We start from the raw sequence: 20,872 nt of genomic DNA on the forward strand, positions 1-20,872 counted from the left end.
CACTGTGTTCTTTGCTGAAGCAGCACATTGTGCTGTAGGCAGGTATGCGGGTATGGGTCCACGTGAGGGGAACACAGTTCCTCCGCTAAGGGTGAACACACATCATGTGATGTGTCCCGGGCTGCGAAGTACAGGGAAATTCATGACTCCACTTAACATTAGCCGACTGGACGGTCACAAATAGCCAGTGGACAGAAGATAGCAGAATAACATTGGTCATGCACAGAGGTTTATGTTTGAAAGTCATAGGGGAAACAATGAAATCTCACCGTGATGTTTATATTGTAGATTTATGAACAGCTCCTGCCTGTAAGCCTATTCTCTGTTCCAAACTCATATGACTTGACTTCTTTAAAAAGAGATGTTTTGAGGAATGTTCATGCAGCTCTTTTTTTTTTATATATAGTGACTGTCAGGCCTCCTAAGGGATTTCAAAAAATATATAAAAATGGTCCACATGTACAGTACACTAATGTTCCCCAGCAAGGATGCATTAAATTGATCAAAATTGACTTGCAAAGACATTTTATCATGTTGTGGATGATTTCTATTTCAAATAAATGCTGTTCTTTTGAACTTTCTGTTCAGCAAGACTCCTAAAAACTAATGTATAACGGTTTCTACAAAAATATTAAGCATTAAATATTAACTGTTTTTAACTTTAATAAGAATTAAGTAGCAAATCAGCATATAAGAATGATTTCGGAAAGATCATGTGACACTGAAGACTGGAGTAATGACTGCTGAAATTTCAGCTTTTTAAAATTACATTTTAAAATATATTAAAATGGAAAACCGTTATTTAAAATTGTCATCTTTCACAAAATTAATGTTTTTACTGTATTTTTGATTAGGGCTGGGCAAATTGTTTTTTCCCGATTTTTCAATTAATCGTTTTTTTTAAATGACATTGATTCGGTATCGATTCTCAAAAGCCACGAATCGATCTTTTCCGGTTCAGCACATTTAAAACAAGATCTGATTAACGTGAATCCTTAGTCTTCTCCACTAGATGTCACCCTTATTTACCTTGCACGATGTTACAGCAGAAAGCCTGCCATTCATTCAGCGCTTATCATGGCCATATGCGTGATTCGCAATGCTCAGGTGAAATGCTATAGTAATACTATAAATCTGCGGAAGCATTTGATATCACGCATAAATGATTTCTGCAATGAATGAATGGCGGATGGCGCGGCGCACTTTGTTTACTGCACACATACTAAAGTGCGGATGACGCTCGTGGTGTTTTCAGCTTCTGTCATCTCACTATATGATGATATGAACACGAATGTCATCTCCAGCTGCTCTGAGAGTCACTTCATTAGCATTTTACCGTTTCATTTGAGAAAACTATGGTCATATCACATACACAGCAACTGCAAGTTCTTCACGGCAACCCGTCAAAATAAAAGTTTAGTTTAACTTTAAATTGTCAGAATATATTACTATTTAGCAGTCTGAAGACTCAATGCTACTACTGCTAATAAATATTAATAAATCTTTATTTTTAAAGGAATAATCACATCTGTTTTATTTTTAATTTTAACAGTAAACCTCTGTTGTGCAGCACTTTGTTTGCCAAAAAAATAAAAGGGTTTAATTTTCATTATAAATTAAATTTGCTTTATGCCTTCATCTGATTACCAGAAAAATTAAGAACATTTTATAGGGCCCTACTATTGTTTAAAAAGGACCCTATACAAAAAAAGAATAGGTTTAAAATACAGGCATGTGGTTCTTAATTTCTTTTTATTAATTCACTATTTGTAAACTGATGTTTACTGTTAATTTTTTAGAAATATAAATAGCATTTGTATTAAAACTATATTCACTGAATGTAATAAAAAAAAATCGAGAATCGAATCGGGATATCTGAATCGATACCCAGCCCTATTTTTGATCTAGTAAATTAAGTCTTGGTGAACAGAAGAGACAAAAACATTTTAAAATATCTGGAATGACAGTCATAGAATTTTTATTTTTTATTTTTAATTGGACAAACAGCAGCATGACAACAATTTAGTCACTAAAATTGTGTGTGGAAATAAAGTGTTGTGAGCAAAAAAAATCTTATAGTGTTGGGCAATATGCTCCATAGTCATATCATCCTATCAGACTGTGAGATCGCTGATACACAATATCATTATGCTAATTTATTAGCCGGAGAGTGAACCAACTCCAGGGTATGGCTAAAAGCAGCCTAATGTTAGTGTAATCTATTAACTACACATTGTATCTTTTTAGTCAAGTTGCATATGGATGTTATTTTTTTAATATGACTGAATTTGTATTTACCATGATCACAATTTAATAAAAACATTGTAAGTTACTAATTATATAATGCTTACATTTCCTCAGTTATTCAATCATCAGCTACAGAAAACAAGCAAAGAATATTTACATTATCAAAGACAGCCCTCTACGGACACCTTGGCAATTGAATCACCATTGGCTAGTAAAATTTTTAGTTTACTCGCCAGACTGATAAATATGTAAATACACATATCACAATTTGTGGGCTTCTGCTTGTCCACTTGCCTTTTGACGACTGACCACAGGTTCTCTATAGGATTGAGATCCAGGGAGTTGCCTGGCCATATATATATATATATATATATATATATATATATTAGGGTTGTGATGGTGAGGAAATTTTCCCACTGGTTAATCGACGTGTGACAACACCGATAATACCGGTATTACCATGGGGGCAGGGGTGTTCCCTCTTTTCCTCGCTTTCCTTTGCTTTTAAATAGCTTACAAAAGTGGCGTGCTTATTTTACTTTCACTTTCGAATTAGCGGCAATTCGGCGTCAATTGCTTGAATGGAACAACAAAATACAACGTCAAACTCACTTTAGCCCGGCTGCCTCCCCCTAATTATCAGCATCACCCCGTCCTTTAATCGCCGCCCTTCGCCAGGCTCCCGACGGGAGTGGGTGCATGAGAGAGGAGGGGCGCTGAAATAGCCAGGGCTGGCGGCGTGTGATGGGGCACACCTGAACCGAATGAAGCCTCATCACCGCCGCTGTTTAAATGCAGAGCGCGCCTCTCCTCGGGAGACCGGTCTCTTCCCCGTGCATGCACGCTGGTGTCCTCGTGGGTCCAGGAAGGGTGCATAGAGGGACTCCCGTGCCGCCAGAGTCGTGAGCTACCGAACCCACGGTCCGGACGAGAACCGCACCCGTTACACGGCCGTCGGGCCAGGATGCCGGGCCGGATTTTTAAATAATTTATTTGCAAATTATGGTGGAAAATAAGTATTTGGTCAATAACTAAATTTCATCTCAATACTTTGTTATATACCCTTTGTTGGCAATGACAGAGGTCAAACGTTTTCTGTGAGTCTTCACAAGGTTTTCACACACTGTTGCTGGTATTTTGGCCCATTCCTCCATGCAGATCTCCTCTAGAGCAGTAATGTTTTGGGGCTGTCGCTGGGCAACATGGATTTTCAACTCCCTCCAAAGATTTTCTATGGTGTTGAGATCTGGAGACTGGCTAGGCCACTCCAGGACCTTGAAATGCTTCTTATGAAGCCACTCCTTCGTTGCCCGGGCGGTGTGTTTGGGATCATTGTCATGCTGAAAGACCCAGCCACGTTTCATCTTCAATGCCCTTGCTGATGGAAGGAGGTTTTCACTCAAAATCTCACGATACATGGCCCCATTCATTCTTTCGCTTACACAGATCAGTTGTCCTGGTCCCTTTACAGAAAATCAGCCCCAAAGCATGATGTTTCCACCCCTATGCTTCACAGTAGGTATGGTGTTCTTTGGATGCAACTCGGCATTCTTTCTCCTCCAAACACGACAAGTTGAGTTTTTACCAAAAAGTTCTATTTTGGTTTCATATGACATTCTCCCAATCCTCTTCTGGATCATCCAAATGCTCTCTAGCAAACTTCAGACGGGCCTGGACATGTACTGGCTTAAGCAGGGGGACACGTCTGGCACTGCAGGATTTGAGTCCCTGGCGGCGCAGTGTGTTACTGATGGTAGCCTTTGTTACTTTGGTCCCAGCTCTCTGCAGGTCATTCACTAGGTCCCCCCGTGTGGTTCTGGGATTTTTGCTCACAGTTTTTGTGATCATTTTGACCCCACGGGGTGAGATCTTGCGTGGAGCCCCAGATCGAGGGAGATTATCAGTGGTCTTGTATGTCTTCCATTTTCTAATAATTGCTCCCACAGTTGATTTCTTCACACCAAGCTGCTTACCTATTGCAGATTCAGTCTTCCCAGCCTGGTGCAGGTCTACAATTTTGTTTCTGGTGTCCTTTGACAGCTCTTTGGTCTTGGCCATGGTGGAGTTTGGAGTGTGACTGTTTGAGGTTGTGGACAGGTGTCTTTTATACTGACAACGAGTTCAAACAGATGCCATTAATACAGGTAATGAGTGGAGGACAGAGGAGCCTCTTAAAGAAGTTACAGGTCTGTGAGAGCCAGAAATCTTGCTTGTTTGTAGGTGACCAAATACTTATTTTACCGAGGAATTTACCAATTAATTCTTTAAAAATCCTACAATGTGATTTTCTAGATTTTTTTCCCTCATTTTGTTTCTCATAGTTGAGGTATACCTATGATGAAAATTACAGGCCTCTCTCATCATTTTAAGTGGGAGAACTTGCACAATTGGTGGCTGACTAAATACTTTTTTGCCTCACTGTATATATATATATATATATAATAAATGTTTGTAAATTGGCACAGTTTTTTAAATGTCTAAAAGTACACTCTTAACATCAGTCAGTCAAGCATTATTATATGATAATCAATATTATATAATGATAGAACTTTAGTAATTAGAATTAAAACTTGATAATCATGTATGAATGCATATTAGTCATTTTAACCTCAGACTGGTGGTGGTGCTTTTTTGGTCATTTAGTGTTTCTGTAAAAGAAAAAAAACTAACAAAAATACTGATAAGATAATAGTGATACGAATTCTACTAAGAACAATATAAAACGCACTAAGGATTAATGAGCTGCTGGATTCATGAATATTAATTTGGTTGTGTGCGTTCGCTCAAACTGATTTGCTGAAATCAAAACAGGGACGATAATAGGTGAGTGCCAGCCAATGAGATTGCCGTTTGTGCTGTAGTTCCGCCCACTACCGGAGAAAGCGGCAGTTCTTAAAAACTCAAGAATTCCAAAGGAACGCTGTTATTTTGACAGGAAAATACAACAAAGAATATCGTTTACATGTAACGCATCAATTCTCTCTCTCTGACTCTGCGTGTGTGTGAGACAAAGCGACGGCGAGTTGTGCGCCTTCACACTACAGTTTACGGTACATTAAACACAGGTGTAGTGGTCTGCATTCCCGCGGCTCTCCTGCAAGAACCGCGAGACCCGACCAGATTTTTTGCGCAGTGGGATTCAATTCCCAAATAAAACGCAGCATATGTGCGCTTTATTCTTATTGACCACCGGTGCAGCCTGCACTCGGACTGTGCAGCATGTGCATAACGATGCTCAGAGCAGGCTGTACCGGTGGTAAATATACGACCCTCAGAACATGAGTGACAGAGCAAAATGTGGATGAGCTGTCCTTGAAGGACGTTCAACTGTTTTGTTTGTTTTGCTTGGCCTATAATTTTAAATGACAGATGTCATATTTATTTTTCTCTGCGACTTTCCTACGGTGTTAACAGAAAAATGTCAAATTAATTTAGTATTTTGACAATATGAATAAAAATAGCTAAAAAAAAATTTTTCTCTTTGCGACACTTTTTCCTATTGTGTTGTAAATGTTAAACGAATTGTGTCCTGGCAAGACGAATAAAATTTTTTGTACAACATTATTTTCTCTGACACTTTTTTTTCCTACTGTGTTGCATAAAATATTAAACGAATTTTGTGTCTTAAGATAATTCATATAAATTCAAGTCGAAGTCAATAAATTCAAGACTCTTGACAAGACGAATAAAATAACATACAATTTTGTGCAGACTACACTTTTATTTGTTAGCCTATCTCTTTCTTTCAGTAGCGGAAATTTAAATGTGAGATTCTGGAAACGAGATCTAAATTTAGCAGGAACGGTCGGGTCGGGAAGAAAATTATTCTAAGCAGACAGCGGGTGAACATAGAGTGAATATATAGCGGGAGCGGGTGGTTGCAGAATATAACCTTGCGGGAGCGGGCGGGACCAAAAAAATAGTTCCGCGCAGACCTCTACACGGGTGCGCTGCGCATCCATTCAGATGAACTGAAAAATATCACAGATCGCTTGACGGAGAGTAAAACTGAAGCGCTCAGTCAGTGTGTTCGGCGAGTGAAAATATATCTGCTAAACTTATACTTAGTCTCCAACTCACACACTGGCGAGTAAAATCAGAGAATTTATTAGCCATTGGCTAATATTCGACATCATTTATTCGCCCAGAGTGAAGATTTAGTCGCATATGCGAGTGATTTACTCGCAATGTAGAGGGTTGAAAGAGCATCACTGACTTCAGTCTAGCATGAGTTTATTCACTTTAAAAAACACTCCCATTATAATAAGTGTAAGAAATTAACTCCGTTGTATAAGGGAATTAATTATTATTATTAATTCAGGTTTTTAGAGGACTAGGATCTGAAGAGCCTAATTCAACCTGATTCCAGATTTGTTATTTTACACTTTAAATCAAGGGTCGTCCAGCGAGCCGTGACCTCAGTATATTTTAACAAATGGAATATGTATTTTCCTGGCCACGGTCAACACAATTTTATAAGTAAGCTATTATAGTAATTATTATAAGTAAGCTACGAGCTAGGTAGCAAGGATCTTTTTGGCAAGGTTTTAACATTAAAATTATGTGACACCAAACAATGATTTTCTATAAATGAAACATGAATTTATTGGCTATTCTAGATTACATCAAAACTAAACTAAAACACACATACACACACATACAGTTTCAGAGGAAAGAAATGAGAGTTGACGGAGTTTCATAGTTCTATCTTGTTTTCACGAGTGATTTCGATTCACCTGAGAGAATTCACAAAGCAGAGAATTTTAGCTTCTGTTTACTGCTTAAAGTAGCTCAACACCAGTTCAGCAGAGATAAGATTTGTTCGTTACTTGCGTTCTGCTGGTTGACAGCTGAAAGCGGAGTTGTTCCTCGTGGCTACTGGATGGCTGCTGGAGGGAAATTCCTTCGCTGATTGGCCTGAGCAAAGGGTCTGAATACTTAGGACCATGTGTTATTTCAGTTTTTCTTTTTTAATAAATCTGCAAAAATGTCAACAATTCTGTGTTTTTCTGTCAATATGGGGTGCTGTGTGTACATTAATGAGGAAAAAAAATTAACTTAAATGATTTTAGCAAATGGCTGCAATATAACAAAGAGTGAAAAATTTAAGGGGGTCTGAATACTTTCCGTACCCACTGTATATATACGGCATAACACATGCAGTGGATACATTTTCACTACTTTTTAAACGATTTAGCTTTTAAAATCGTCATGCAAGGTTCTTTTTTTTTTATTGTAACATAAGGACGCGGGTTTCAGACAGGGCAGGAAGTAGGTGGTCACAAGACATGTGACAGTCATGCATAGATATCCCATGCTTGCCGGCCCAAGGGCGTGATTAACATAGCCGCTTCCTGTGCATACATATAACAGTTATTTTCATTGGATCATGAAGCATCACGCGGTATTTTCAGTCCTCATACAAAAGATCTCTGTGGCAACTCTTGATTAAATTAATCCGGACCTCATGATGGCTGATATCAGTGTCCGTTCATATTTAGAAATCCCTACATAAGTGAAGCTATCTCTTATACTTTCATCGCAAGCACATCTGCACTTTGTTGTTTATGATAAGAGAATTCTCAAGAGAGGAGTCAGTGAGTGTGCACACTCAACAACAAAACTCCAGTCGGTGTTTCAGCAATGACTCATCTGAATGCCTCTGATTGGCCATTGCATTTATAAGCTCAACAGAATCGTGTGTGATTGGTTATAACGCACAATACTGTAAAAACGCATAAAAAGAAATATGATGGGACAAACAAGCCCTAATATTAATTAGATCATAATACTAGTCTAATGATGATAATAATAATAATCGTCTTGATATCGTCAAAGGCATCAGCCACAGGCGATATCTGACAATCGTCGATACACGATGCGATCGTCTGTCGGCACAACCCTATTAAAATATTCTCTTTTGTCTTCCAAGTACAAAATTAAACAATATGGGTTTGTGATTTAAACTAAAAAATTATTCATTTTTCATCATTTATTTTTGAGTGAACTGTTCCTGAACGAGCCTTAACCTTTCATTAAACATTAACCGTTCCTGTCTGTTTTTAAAGCTTTGGTTTTTGATCTTTGGTAACAAGTTAGTTGTTCACTTATTTCAGTCACCAATATCACAGTCTCTCACTGCATTATCACTGCATTTATGGTTCTCCTCCCTGACTGGTGTGTCTTCCTTCAGGCAGGGTGTTTGCTGTCCCCACCCCACATGAATAATATCCAACAAGACACTCCTTTCCAACCTGTCCCTGTCCTAATATTGAGTCACTACCCCTGCAGGGAAGACCTTAGTCACCCTTGACATTTTTTGATGTGCTACAGTCTTATGACCTACATTAACCGGTTCTTGAGTGCCATCTCTTTTTTTAATGCAAAAAGTAAGCAGTCTTATGTCTCAGCTTTTCCTTTTTCTGATTTTCAGAGGCATCAGAGATCAAAAGCATCTCATTCAGAGAGTTTCTTTCCCCGTGGGGTTTCGGTCTAAGTGGGCCCCAAGTGCATGCAATGAATAAATGAGGGAAATAAAAATGCTCAAATTCACCACAGCCTCTAAATCATGCTGAGTTTTAATTTGTTTGTATGCATTGGCTAAGTCCTCATCTCATCTGTCTAGGTTGCTGTGGTGAAGATGAAACACACCGAACGTGTTTACGCCATGAAGATTCTCAACAAGTGGGAGATGCTGAAGAGGGCTGAGGTAAACAGATTTCTGTTCATGGCTCATCATCATTTGTTACAATTTTCAAGCGGCAACTAAATGGTTGAAAATGTGTTAAAAATATATCTAGCATTTAAAAAAAGTAGTTGCTAGCAAAATAAAATTTTTTTAGGGATGCTCCGATCGATCGGTCAGAGATCGGTATCGGCCGATAATCACATTTCATGACTTGATCGGTACTCACTATTTAGCCGATCTCACGAACCGATCGCAATTTGATGACGTCACATTTTTAAATGTGCAGTACGTACTCATGTTTATTCAACAAAGCCTTTTGGAAAATCGGTCAGTTTTGATATTGTGGCGAGCACCACAAATAAATAAATGTATGGGAAACACATCCCACAGCACAACCACCTGAGCCCAACTTCAGTCTACTCATCACCTTCAAGCGGCAACTAAATGGTTGAAAAGGTGTTAAAAATATATCTAGCATTTAAAAAAAGTAGTTGCTAGCAAAATAAAAATTTTTTTAGGGATGCTCCGATCGATCGGCCAGAGATCGGTATCGGCCGATAATCACATTTCATGACTTGATCGGTACTCACTATTTAGCCGATCTCACGAACCGATCGCAATTTGATGACGTCACATTTTTAAATGTGCAGTACGTACTCATGTTTATTCAACAAAGCCTTTTGGAAAATCGGTCAGTTTTGATATTGTGGCGAGCACCACAAATAAATAAATGTATGGGAAACACATCCCACAGCACAACCACCTGAGCCCAACTTCAGTCTACTCATCACCTCTAAATGGTTGAAAATGTGTTAAAAATATATCTAGCATTTAAAAAAAGTAGTTGCTAGCAAAATAAAATTTTTTTAGGGATGCTCCGATCGATCGGTCAGAGATCGGTATCGGCCGATAATCACATTTCATGACTTGATCGGTACTCACTATTTAGCCGATCTCACGAACCGATCGCAATTTGATGACGTCACATTTTTAAATGTGCAGTACGTACTCATGTTTATTCAACAAAGCCTTTTGGAAAATCGGTCAGTTTTGATATTGTGGCGAGCACCACAAATAAATAAATGTATGGGAAACACATCCCACAGCACAACCACCTGAGCCCAACTTCAGTCTACTCATCACCTTAACTTTAACTGCGTTTGTAGCCGGTGCCATAGCCAGACTGATAAACAGACACTGACCAGAAGTTAACTTCGGGCTGGGCAAGGCGCATGTGCCCGATGAAACAGTCTATATAAAGCTTGAAGCATCAGAATCGGCATCGCTATTAATCTTTGTCCATGCTTAGCATGAGAATCCAACTCTTTAACAGTGTAAACAACTCTGAATGCATGAAACAGCATTGTACCCCCCCCCTACCTTAATATTAAATATCAATATATTATTTTTATTCACTTCTATGTAACAGAATCAGAAATACGTAAGGCATGCCATATATATTATTATATGTAGCCTATATTTTCGGCTCGTATTTTCGCTCGTTTTTCTCTTTTGGCCGAAAACTGAAAATGCCATTTTAGGTTGATAATTTTCGGTGGCCGAAAATTTGGTGCATCCCTAGTAATTATCTAAACTGAACAGCCAAAAATATCCATCTATATTGAGCAATTCTGTAATTTGGCAACTAAAGTTGCATTGTTTGTAAGAACCAGTGAGTTGCTAGTCCTAGTTTTCCCATAAGATCTCCATAGCATTTTCCCATATAGTCAGTACCAAGCCTCTTCCTAATGGCTCAATGACTGCAATCAAACCCTCTCTACTGAAGTGTATAGGAGCGCAAGGTCATTTTCCTTTCTACTCCAGCTCTTTCTTGCCCCGGTTTCAGCCTGATCAGTCCTGACAGTGCCCACAGGCCTCCCAGAGGCATATCAGGAGAACTTTTGTCACTTGGGCTTGTCCGTAATCCTCTTTGAGCTTCACTGGGCTCCTTTTATTCCTCCTCACATGTCCAGAGTCCCAATTCAAACAGATATAAGATCTAAGACTAACATCTAAAATGGGAAACCCATGTACATCATCACTGCAGGTGGATGTAGTTTAATTTATTGAATGAGTTACCCATTCATTCTTGATCTTGATCAAAACTAGGGCTGCACAAATAATTGTTTTAATTAATTTTATTTTAAGTTACTATGTGTCAGTTTTTCTTATAAGGTTGTCAAAGCAAAGTGTAGGAAATAACAAAAATAGTTTTTGAATGTTTTGATGTAAAATAAGTCTCCTCACATCTAATGTAGACGGCGTGTTTCCGGGAAGAGAGGAACGTCCTGGTGAATGGAGACTGCCAGTGGATCACTACCCTGCATTATGCTTTCCAGGATGACAACTACCTGGTGTGTGTCTCCATCTCTCCATACACTTATTCTCTTAGGACATAACTGAATGTTAGCTGTCAATTAGTGAGTTGTTAACCTCAACACTCGCAATTTTTTTTTTAGACCTTCACATCTCGAACCTGATATAAATCATAATCTAAATTATTAGCAGTAATGCAATGTTATTTATATGCTAAAGTAATAATTCTTAAGATTTTTGTTAACTATATTTGTTAACTTAAATTTTAAAAATAAAAGCTTTCATTTAAATTTTAGTTTAAGTTGTAATTTTATTTTATGTGAATTTACATGCTTTAGTCATTTATTATTATTATTTTGAATAATTCTATTTAGCTTTCATCTTAATTCAGTTTTATCCATTTAAATATCTTAAACAGAAATGTGAAATTTTACTAGAAGTTTTTTTGATCTAATATTTATTTTTTATCTTTATTTCAGCTTTAGTTTAATTAAAGAAAACTATTTTGAATAGTTTTAATTAACACTGAATGCATAAATAGCACCCATTCTGGGTGTATTTTGTGTAAGCTATCTTGAAAAAACCTCTAAGCCATACATATTTAATGTAATTAATCTGTAATTATATGATGTTTAAATAATTATCAGTGTAAATGATGGCCATGATGAAAATGTCATGTTTATCAGAGTGACTGATGATTATTTGTAGCACAAACTCTGATAGCGCAGCCCTCAAACACGCTAACACAGAGTACTGGAGGTTAGGGCACAGTGCATTCGTTCCGTGATAAATATTTGTTAATTATACTACTCTTTGATGTCGTTCAGTTGATATTATGAAGTGCTGAGTCAGTGTTTGTGTAATTGAATGGTGTTGTGTGATAAGGGATGATAATGTCTCCTCCTGCAGTACTTAGTGATGGATTATTACGTGGGAGGCGACCTGCTGACTTTGCTTAGTAAATTTGAGGACCGACTCCCGGAGGACATGGCCAAGTTCTATGTGGCAGAGATGGTGCTCGCTATCCACTCCATCCATCAGCAGCGCTACGTACACAGGTGACATGATTGTGTATTTGTGTGTGTGAATGGAGAATTAAAGAACAAGTGAGAATCAGACGCAGACTTGATTCTTGGTTCGCTTTAATCAGCAAGACTTAGTTTACCACAAAGATCATGCTGGTAGACTGGCACCAAACTAGCATAAACCAGCCCATTTATACTTATACATTTATACATTCCTGTGAATCGAACCCATGACCTAGGAGTTGGGATACTGGGATATAATCCTGGGCATTCATGCTGGTCTTCTCAGCAGGGTTTTGCTTTGTTTATTCCCTAAAATTATGTAAAAAGCAAACTGTGGTTGATCACTTTATATATCATGTAACCCCTTCCTGTCCAAGTGAGCCATTTTTAGGCAGAATAAGCTGCAATGTGGGCCGGACTTTATGCTGATAGTCAAGTTTTAATCGCAAGACTAGATCCAGACAAAATGACAAGATTTACCCAATGTAGGATTCTGCCCAAGTGTTTGAACATGTACTCACAAGTATAGCAGAGTGGTCATTGGCCCTGTGTGAGTAATGTGCACACTGGAGATCAACAGCACCTCACCCATATGTCCACTCCCACATGAAACATTTAATGAAATGACCGCAGATGGCTGTGGTGTTCTGGGCTGCAGATCTGTTCAGGTTCAGGGGCCTCTTCCTGGCTGCTTGTCCTGGACTGCCATCCGGTCCAGCTGAGCCCCCTCTTCCTTCCTTTTGTGGAAGCGTCACCTCTGATACAGTAGCGCTATTCAAATGGTAGTTTACCAAAAAATGAACATTTACTAACCCTCACCTTATTTACAACCTATAAAGAGGTGTTTAGCAGAATGTAAGCACTTTATGAATAAAATAACACTGAAATAGTGGTATGGCTTAGTGTGATTATGGAATTGCAAAAGCTGTTTTTTAATCAAATGAACACATGCACTACTTGTTTTAGAGTGAAGCGCAGCACTTTTACACACAAGCACCTCATGATCCTGTATTTTTAGTGTTTCCGAGCACCTCGTTTCACGGTAAATGCTGCTCCAAACATACTCTTCATTTGGGATACTTACAGCTTTGAAAATGCAACATGTGCCAATAAAAGCTCAATGCATCTTATGTTTGAAAATTAAGGAAATTAAGACATAAATATAAGTATTAATTTCCAGTTTTACTGTATTTTACTGTAAGAATTTTTCTTATTCTTGACATATTTTTAATTTTACAGTGAAATTACGATATGAGTATTTCTTATTTTGTGTACTATTTTTCTTTATTAGTAATAATACTTATAGAACTACTAATAATAATATTTATAGTCATATAAATATATCTTATATTTATATTGATATCAATTCCTATTGAAAAAATTGCAATTCAATTTTTTTATTTATTATTTTTTCACCTAAATTGTGTGACCCTAGCAGAATGTTCACGCTGCTCTTTTCCCAACAATGGATATGAATGGCTGCTGCTGTCAAGCAATATTTTTAGCAAATAACAACCTAGATTTCAGTCTTTTTATCTAAAAAAATCTATCATATTACTTCAGAAGACTTGGATTATAGTGTATTCATTTAACTAAAAATTTGATTATTTAAACAACTTCTATGATGTTCCTATGGTGCTTTTTTGAGCTTAACAACATCAGTTCTCTTCAGTTTTCATTTTACGGAAGAGGGCAACATTAACTTTCTTTAGTCATACAGGTTTGTATTGATATGAGGGTGAATTAATGAAGACATTTTATTCTGAGTCTTTAACTTGATTCCCCCAACCAATCATAAACACATCGCATCATGACCCTGCTGGGCCAAAGTAGCTGACTAAAGGCATGCTAGCGCTCGTAAAACACGCGTGTGTCCATGGGTACATCCCTTCGTGCTTATACTGACACCCAGTGAGGTTGTGAATTGTGTGGTGTGTGTGTGTGATGAGTTTTGACACCATGTTTACTCTGTACCCGCTGTGCTCGCCATGGCGCCAGGGCTATGAATCAGAGGGCACTGTGTGTGTGGCCCAGTCTTCGAGAGACAGGGACTGAGTGTGTGTGAATGGGGGAGGGTGAACAAAGGAAGGCTGTTTACATGGAGAGCAGGGCATGGCTGGGCATGGAGAAACAGCCACCCTGGAGAGCAGACACACAGGGTGGGTTGCCCACTGGAGTAATAACACCTCACAGCGCAGGGCAGCGTCAGCTGTGTGATGAACGGCGCTGAGTGCCATGTTTTTTTCACCTCTGTCAAAGCCATCTTTATAGATGTGGTTCTTAACTGGTGGGTCATGACCCAAGAATGAGCCACAGGTCTGTGCTAAATGTGAATAATAATATGCAACCTACTAGGGGTGGGCGATATGATCAAAAGCTTATTATAATATAAGTACATTTATTTCATGGTAACGATATTTCACAATGTAGTTATTTTTGCTTTAAATAAGGTCTTTATGATATAAAAATTTTTGATACCATAGAAAATTCATAATTCTTTGCACCAGTGTCAATATCATAAAAAAACTAATACTAGCCAAAATTTGAAAAAAGCTAACTGAAGACAAGTAAGCAGTCAGCGATTAAGTAAGAATATAATTACAAGCAATAGGACAAGAAAAACAACAGTAGAACAAATAAGAAATGCTACATACTGTGTAAAGTAATCAAATGTATAAAAACACTGCATATTCTCACTGTGTAAATTAAATATATATTTCTTTTTTTGAAAGTTTCAAAAGTTTCTTGATTTGAAACAATATTACTCATTAGAACATGCAGAACTAAGAAATATTTTTTTCTATTAAGATACTTATTTTGTTGAAGAAAAATGACTGGAAAAGTGTAAAGAATTCAAAAACGTGTTCTCTAAGTGTTTCACATTAGAGAAAAAATCTGCCTTTAAACTTGAAAGAAATACAAATTTAACATTTATAGTGATAGTTATTGATATCGACAATAAAATAAATTAAAAAAAAATGTGGCCATATCGCCCAGCCCTACTCCCACACATGAGCACCGTCTTGACGCACACCCGCACCTCTGACACGCATATAGCGAAATTAGTTCTCTTTCACGGCTGACTGCATTTCAACGGCTTAAAATCACTTGTTTTAAACCGCAATGCTTAAAAACTTGTGCAAACGATAAATTTTCGTGACCACTTAGCACAGCAAAGTCACATGAATGTGTAACACACCAATAGAGATGATAGTCAAACATCTCTAGCGGTTGACACATTTCTACTGGTTAATCATGTCTACGGGTATATCGCCAACCCCTACAACCTTCAATATAAACATGCATGCATTAGCTAACATGAACTAATGATATCTACACTACCAGTAAAAAGTTTGGGGTCACTAAGATTTTTTTCAAATAAATTAATACTTTTATTTAGCAAGGATTCATCAAAAGAGACAGTAAAGTAAAAGTAAGAAATATTTCTTGAGCACCAATCAGCGTATTAGAATGATTCCTGTAGGGTCATGCGACTTTAAAGGCTGGAAAGACTGAAGACTGCTGAAAATTCAGCTTTGCCATTACAGGAATAAATCACATTTGAAAACTCATTAAAATGGTAAATATTTTTTTACTTTGGAGTTGTAATAATATTTCACAATTTTTCACTCTATATTTGATCAAATAAATGCAAAATTTTCTTTAGCATTTATAGTCTTTTTTAATGTTAGTTTGTTCACAGCATATCAACAAATGTTACCAAAATATTTAATTTATTTTAAATGTATTAGCTGAAATTACAAACAAATAAACAAAGTCAACAAATGAAACCGTATTGTAAAGTGACAAAAGAGATTTATCAGCCATTTATTATTTCTAGCCAAATAAGGTGGATGCCAACCTGGACAGGTTGCGTGATATACCCTCATCCTCAAAAACCAAAACTGCAGATGGTTTAGAAGAAAAATGATCCGACCTAGACTACATTAAATACAAGTTAACATGCAATGAGGGTAACCATGGTTTCCGCTGACCACATTGTGTTTGTGTAAGTACTGAGAGCATGAAACCACTGAAATTTGAGAGACATTTAGAAACCAAAATTGTCATTCTAAGTGATGTTAGTAATTCTACATATTATTGGGCCCATGCTGTTCATTTTAATATTAATAGTTACCAATCTTTCATTTTTAATGACATTTTTGTGTGCTAAACAATTGGGATTTAGGTCACCACTTGATGTCCAATGTAAAGTCCTGAAGCAAAGCCGGTTAAGAACCACTGCTTGAGTTATTTCATGCTTAAATGCTGTGTTTCCTGTTCACACAGGGACATAAAACCAGACAACGTGCTACTGGACATGAACGGTCACATCCGTCTCGCCGACTTCGGCTCCTGTCTGAAGATGATGCAAGATGGCACGGTGAGTTTGTGATGAAGGGCTCAACTTTGAACTCAAGTGTCCATCTAAAACCAGAGTCAGTTTGTCATCCTTGCAGGGTGGTCTCCATCTGTTCGGTGAAAGCACTGCCCCTGCCCTCTTTTCTCTCTCTGCTCCTGACATTAATAGAGCTGCTTTTGGCCCTGCTGCCCTAGAAGGGGAGGGCTAATTAGAAAGGCCCATCGCTGCCCACCCCTCTGGCTCACAGACTGATGAGTCACCATAGCGCACTGATAACAAGACCAAGGCCAAAACAGCTTTTATCTACTGCTCTGTGTGTGTGTTCTCTGTGCCAGCAGCATGTAGAAGGGCAGAGCGGGACTTTAGTTTTTCAGCTGCACATGTGCTGTGTTCCACACCAACTGAGCAGATCCCTGCATGTTTGTAGATGTTACACCTATGTTTAGATGTTGAGTATAGGAGATCTTTGCGATTATTCAAAACTAAAGCAAAATCGTGATCAGTTCACAGATATTACTGCTCCACACAAACTCATTTCTGCATGCGCTGTGAGTTTGAGGTGCTTATAACGTGTACTTGAGGAGTGCTTATAAACCAGCTGTTGTCAGCATAAGAGAAGCTTTAAAGGCTTCCAGCAGTTTTCGACAGGAAATAGAATCATGATGGTTTAACATGAAAATGAAGAAATTGAAAATAAATCATGTAATTAATTCTATTACATTAAATAATGTAATAAATATTAGTGTTGTTATTATATTAGTATATTTATTTTTTGTATATTATTTTTTGAAAACGTTTTATTTTACAGTGAAATATTGCATTGGTAATTTTTCTTTGTTTTTTTTAGAAAAAAAACAAATTTAATATAAATAAAAAATATACTGTAAAATGAAATTAGAAATTAATAATAGTAATTATTATTAGTAGTAACATTGTTATATCTTTTTGGTTACATTGTGCAGCCCTACAAATAAGCACAGTACAGCTGGAGCTTTAAAAAAAATACAAAATCAGAATTTGTTTATCAGAAATATCACATTTTGATTTTTCCCCCCAAAACATTCAGCCATAGAAGATTGTGGTCTTGTGATCATTGTATTGGACAAGTCATCAATGTTTTGCTCCATTTTTTTACTCCTGCAGTTTAAATGTGTGTACCTGCTAGAAGTAAATTTTGTGTTTATAGTCACACTTACATAAAGGTGAGTTTTTGCAAACATTAAAGTAAAAGCCACAAAGACTCATGGTGTCTGTAATGTTGCTTGAAGGCATCTTTATGCATTTCTCAACATCTTTCAGTGTTATCTTTGACAGTATTTACGTCTTTGCAATTAAACATTCTACAAAAATAACCGGAGGTCAAGACATGTTTTGAGTGCTTTTGTATGGTACATGTTTTATGGGCAAGATTGAGACTTGGCATGGTGAATATTATGTGTCTACACCTTTATAGTAGAGTTTTTGTGCACTACTGGTTAATGTGTCTATAGCTGTTGTCACTTATTTAAAGGCATCCAGAAGTTCGGGGTCTGTAAGATTTTTTTATGTTTTTGAAAGAAGTCTCTTAGGCTCACAGACTTAATTTTTTTGATAATCTTAATTTAAAATAACTGTTTTCTATATTGTTTTATATTTTAAAATGTAATTCGTCCCTGTAATGGCAAAGCTGAATTTTCAGCATTATTGCTCCAGTCTTTAGTGTCACATGATCCATCAAAAATCATTCTAATATGCTGATTTGCTTCTCAAAAAAACAATTACTTATTATTATCAATGTTGGAAGTTATGCTGCTCCATATTTTTGTGGAAACTATTATATATTTTTCAGGATTCTTTGAATTGAAAGAACAGCATTTATTTGAACTAATCTTACAACATTATAGAAATCTTTCCTGTCACTTTGAAAAACAAAGTGACTTGTTTGTGACCTCACTTCCTGTCATCCCCTGTGCAGGTCCAGTCATCAGTGGCTGTGGGCACCCCAGACTACATCTCCCCTGAGATCCTGCAGGCCATGGAGGATGGCATGGGGAAATACGGGCCGGAGTGTGACTGGTGGTCTCTAGGAGTCTGCATGTATGAGATGCTCTACGGTGAGACGCCCTTCTACGCTGAATCCTTGGTGGAGACCTACGGGAAGATCATGAACCACGAGGTGAGATGATCTATCATTGTTTTTTTGGTATTTGTTCAGTTTACATGTTCCCCACCACTGAAAAAACAAACACACATTTACAATCTCACATTTGCATCTTGAGAAATTAGAAATTTCTCATGATAAAAAAAGCATGAACCACAGTGAATCCGTTGATGATGTTTATTCATAACGTAAGCTAATTATCATGACAAATAACATCCCGGCTGTAACTCCTTTGGGACACATAAAATCAGGACTGCCCTAATTTTATCGGCACAACTGGTCACCCCTGAGTAGTGGTTTAGAGTGGAAAATCTGGTCTAATTTGCACTATTTAGGAGCGTTTCCAGTTCCCCTCTCACATCACGGATATGTCCGAGGAGGCTAAAGACCTGATCCAGCAGCTGATCTGCAGTAGAGAGCATCGGTTGGGTCAGCACGGCATCGAGGAGTTCAAGAAGCACCCCTTCTTCTCTGGCATCGACTGGGAGAACATTCGCAACACAGAGGCACCGTACATCCCTGACGTCAGCTCTCCCTCAGACACCTCCAACTTTGATGTAGACGATGATGTGCTGAAAAACCCGGTTGGTTTAACTTTTTTGATGGGAAAAAAACATTTTGTCCCATATGAAATAACAAGCCTGAAACCTTAAGTATACTAGAGTGTCCACTTGTTTGTATTTAACTTTTGACTCTTTCTGTTTCCCCCTGCAGGACATCGCTCCCCCAGTATCTCACACAGGTTTCACCGGGCAGCACTTGCCCTTCGTCGGCTTCACCTACACCACAGACAGCTGTTTCTCAGACCGCAGCAGCGTGAGGAGGGTGGCGCTGGCAGATGGAGGCGCCGGGGAGGATCTCCAGGATGGGGGTCTGCAGGTTGAAGCTTTTGAGAAGAGGATTCGCTGTCTGGAGCAGGAGAAACAGGAGCTCAACCGCAAGCTGCAGGGTAATAAATATAAACTCCACCTGATATCTGAAGAAAGCATTTAAAGGATTGGTTCATCTAGAAATTTAAATTGTCATCAGTCACTCAGAAGACTTTTGTTCATCTTTGAAACACAAATGAAGGTGTTTTAAATGAAACCTAATAGATTTCTGTTTCTCCATTGTAAGTCCATTCCACTGAAACTTCAAAAAGTTCATAAAGATATTGTAAAGATATTCTATATGAATTGAGCATATGTGAATAAAGCCTGAATTAGTTCCTTATAAAGTGAAGGTGTTTCTTAAGACTTGGATTAAACTGCTTGGTTCATAGGAATTACTTTTGCAATCTCTTTTTGAACTTTTTGAAGCAACAAAAAGTTGCTTCAAAAAGTCTCAAAAACAGAAGTCTCAGGTTTCATAAAAATATCTTCATTCGTCCCTTAAAATGGTTTTGATGGCAGAATCATTTGCCAAAAGAATCATTTTTGGGTGAATTATCACTTCAAGCCCTTGTTATATAATCTATTTGGTGTTAGTAGTTTTGTTTCATTTTGTAAATCCATCAGTGAAATGTTTTCTAAGTATATACTGATTGTTTGTTCCACCCATGATTTCCTAGAATCCACTCAAGCTGTTCAGTCCCTCCATGGCTCTGGGCGTGGGGCTGGCACACTTGGTCGTGATAAAGAGATTAAAAAACTCAATGAGGAAATTGATCGGCTCAAAAAGAAACTGGCAGGTAATGGGTCTCCCAATCCTTGTCAATGGATATATGATATGATAAAGTCTGTTATGAGTCTTGTCAAAGCACAACACACATGCCTACGTTATAGATTAACTATGATTCACACATTGGTAGAAAAGTGCCGTGTCAAGATTGTGAGTCAACGCCACTTCCTCTTATCAGAATTTCTTGATTTGATTATTTGGCTGTATATTTGTGTCAGCTAATCAGTCACATCCAAGATAACTCTGAGTAACTTGTCTCTCCCCAGACTCTGATAGGCTGGAGCACCAGCTCGAGGAGGCAGTGACTTTGAGACAGGACTTTGAAAGTTCCTCCAGCAAACTAAAGGCCCTGGACAAGCAAGTCAAAGCTCTCAAGCAGGAGAAGGAGGATATCCATAAGGTATGAGTGACTGGAGAGTTGGGTTACCAGT

General features: G+C 37.8%; 1 protein-coding gene across 1 annotated transcript in view; it reads left to right on the forward strand.

The window, feature by feature from the left end:
• cdc42bpb (CDC42 binding protein kinase beta (DMPK-like)) overlaps window positions 1-20,872 on the forward strand; it is a 97,927-nt gene that overhangs the window by 49,953 nt on the left and 27,102 nt on the right. Inside the window, exons 3-11 of the mRNA XM_016245370.1 lie at window positions 8,873-8,956; window positions 11,194-11,289; window positions 12,161-12,309; window positions 16,570-16,663; window positions 18,597-18,797; window positions 19,118-19,366; window positions 19,497-19,731; window positions 20,332-20,451; window positions 20,708-20,841. Coding sequence (XP_016100856.1) covers window positions 8,873-8,956; window positions 11,194-11,289; window positions 12,161-12,309; window positions 16,570-16,663; window positions 18,597-18,797; window positions 19,118-19,366; window positions 19,497-19,731; window positions 20,332-20,451; window positions 20,708-20,841 — 1,362 coding nt within the window. The remainder of the gene's footprint in view (window positions 1-8,872; window positions 8,957-11,193; window positions 11,290-12,160; window positions 12,310-16,569; window positions 16,664-18,596; window positions 18,798-19,117; window positions 19,367-19,496; window positions 19,732-20,331; window positions 20,452-20,707; window positions 20,842-20,872) is intronic.

Source organism: Sinocyclocheilus grahami, unplaced genomic scaffold (assembly GCF_001515645.1).
Source record: "Sinocyclocheilus grahami isolate Dianchi unplaced genomic scaffold, SAMN03320097.WGS_v1.1 scaffold754.1, whole genome shotgun sequence".
NCBI classification, from domain to species: Eukaryota; Metazoa; Chordata; class Actinopteri; order Cypriniformes; family Cyprinidae; genus Sinocyclocheilus; species Sinocyclocheilus grahami.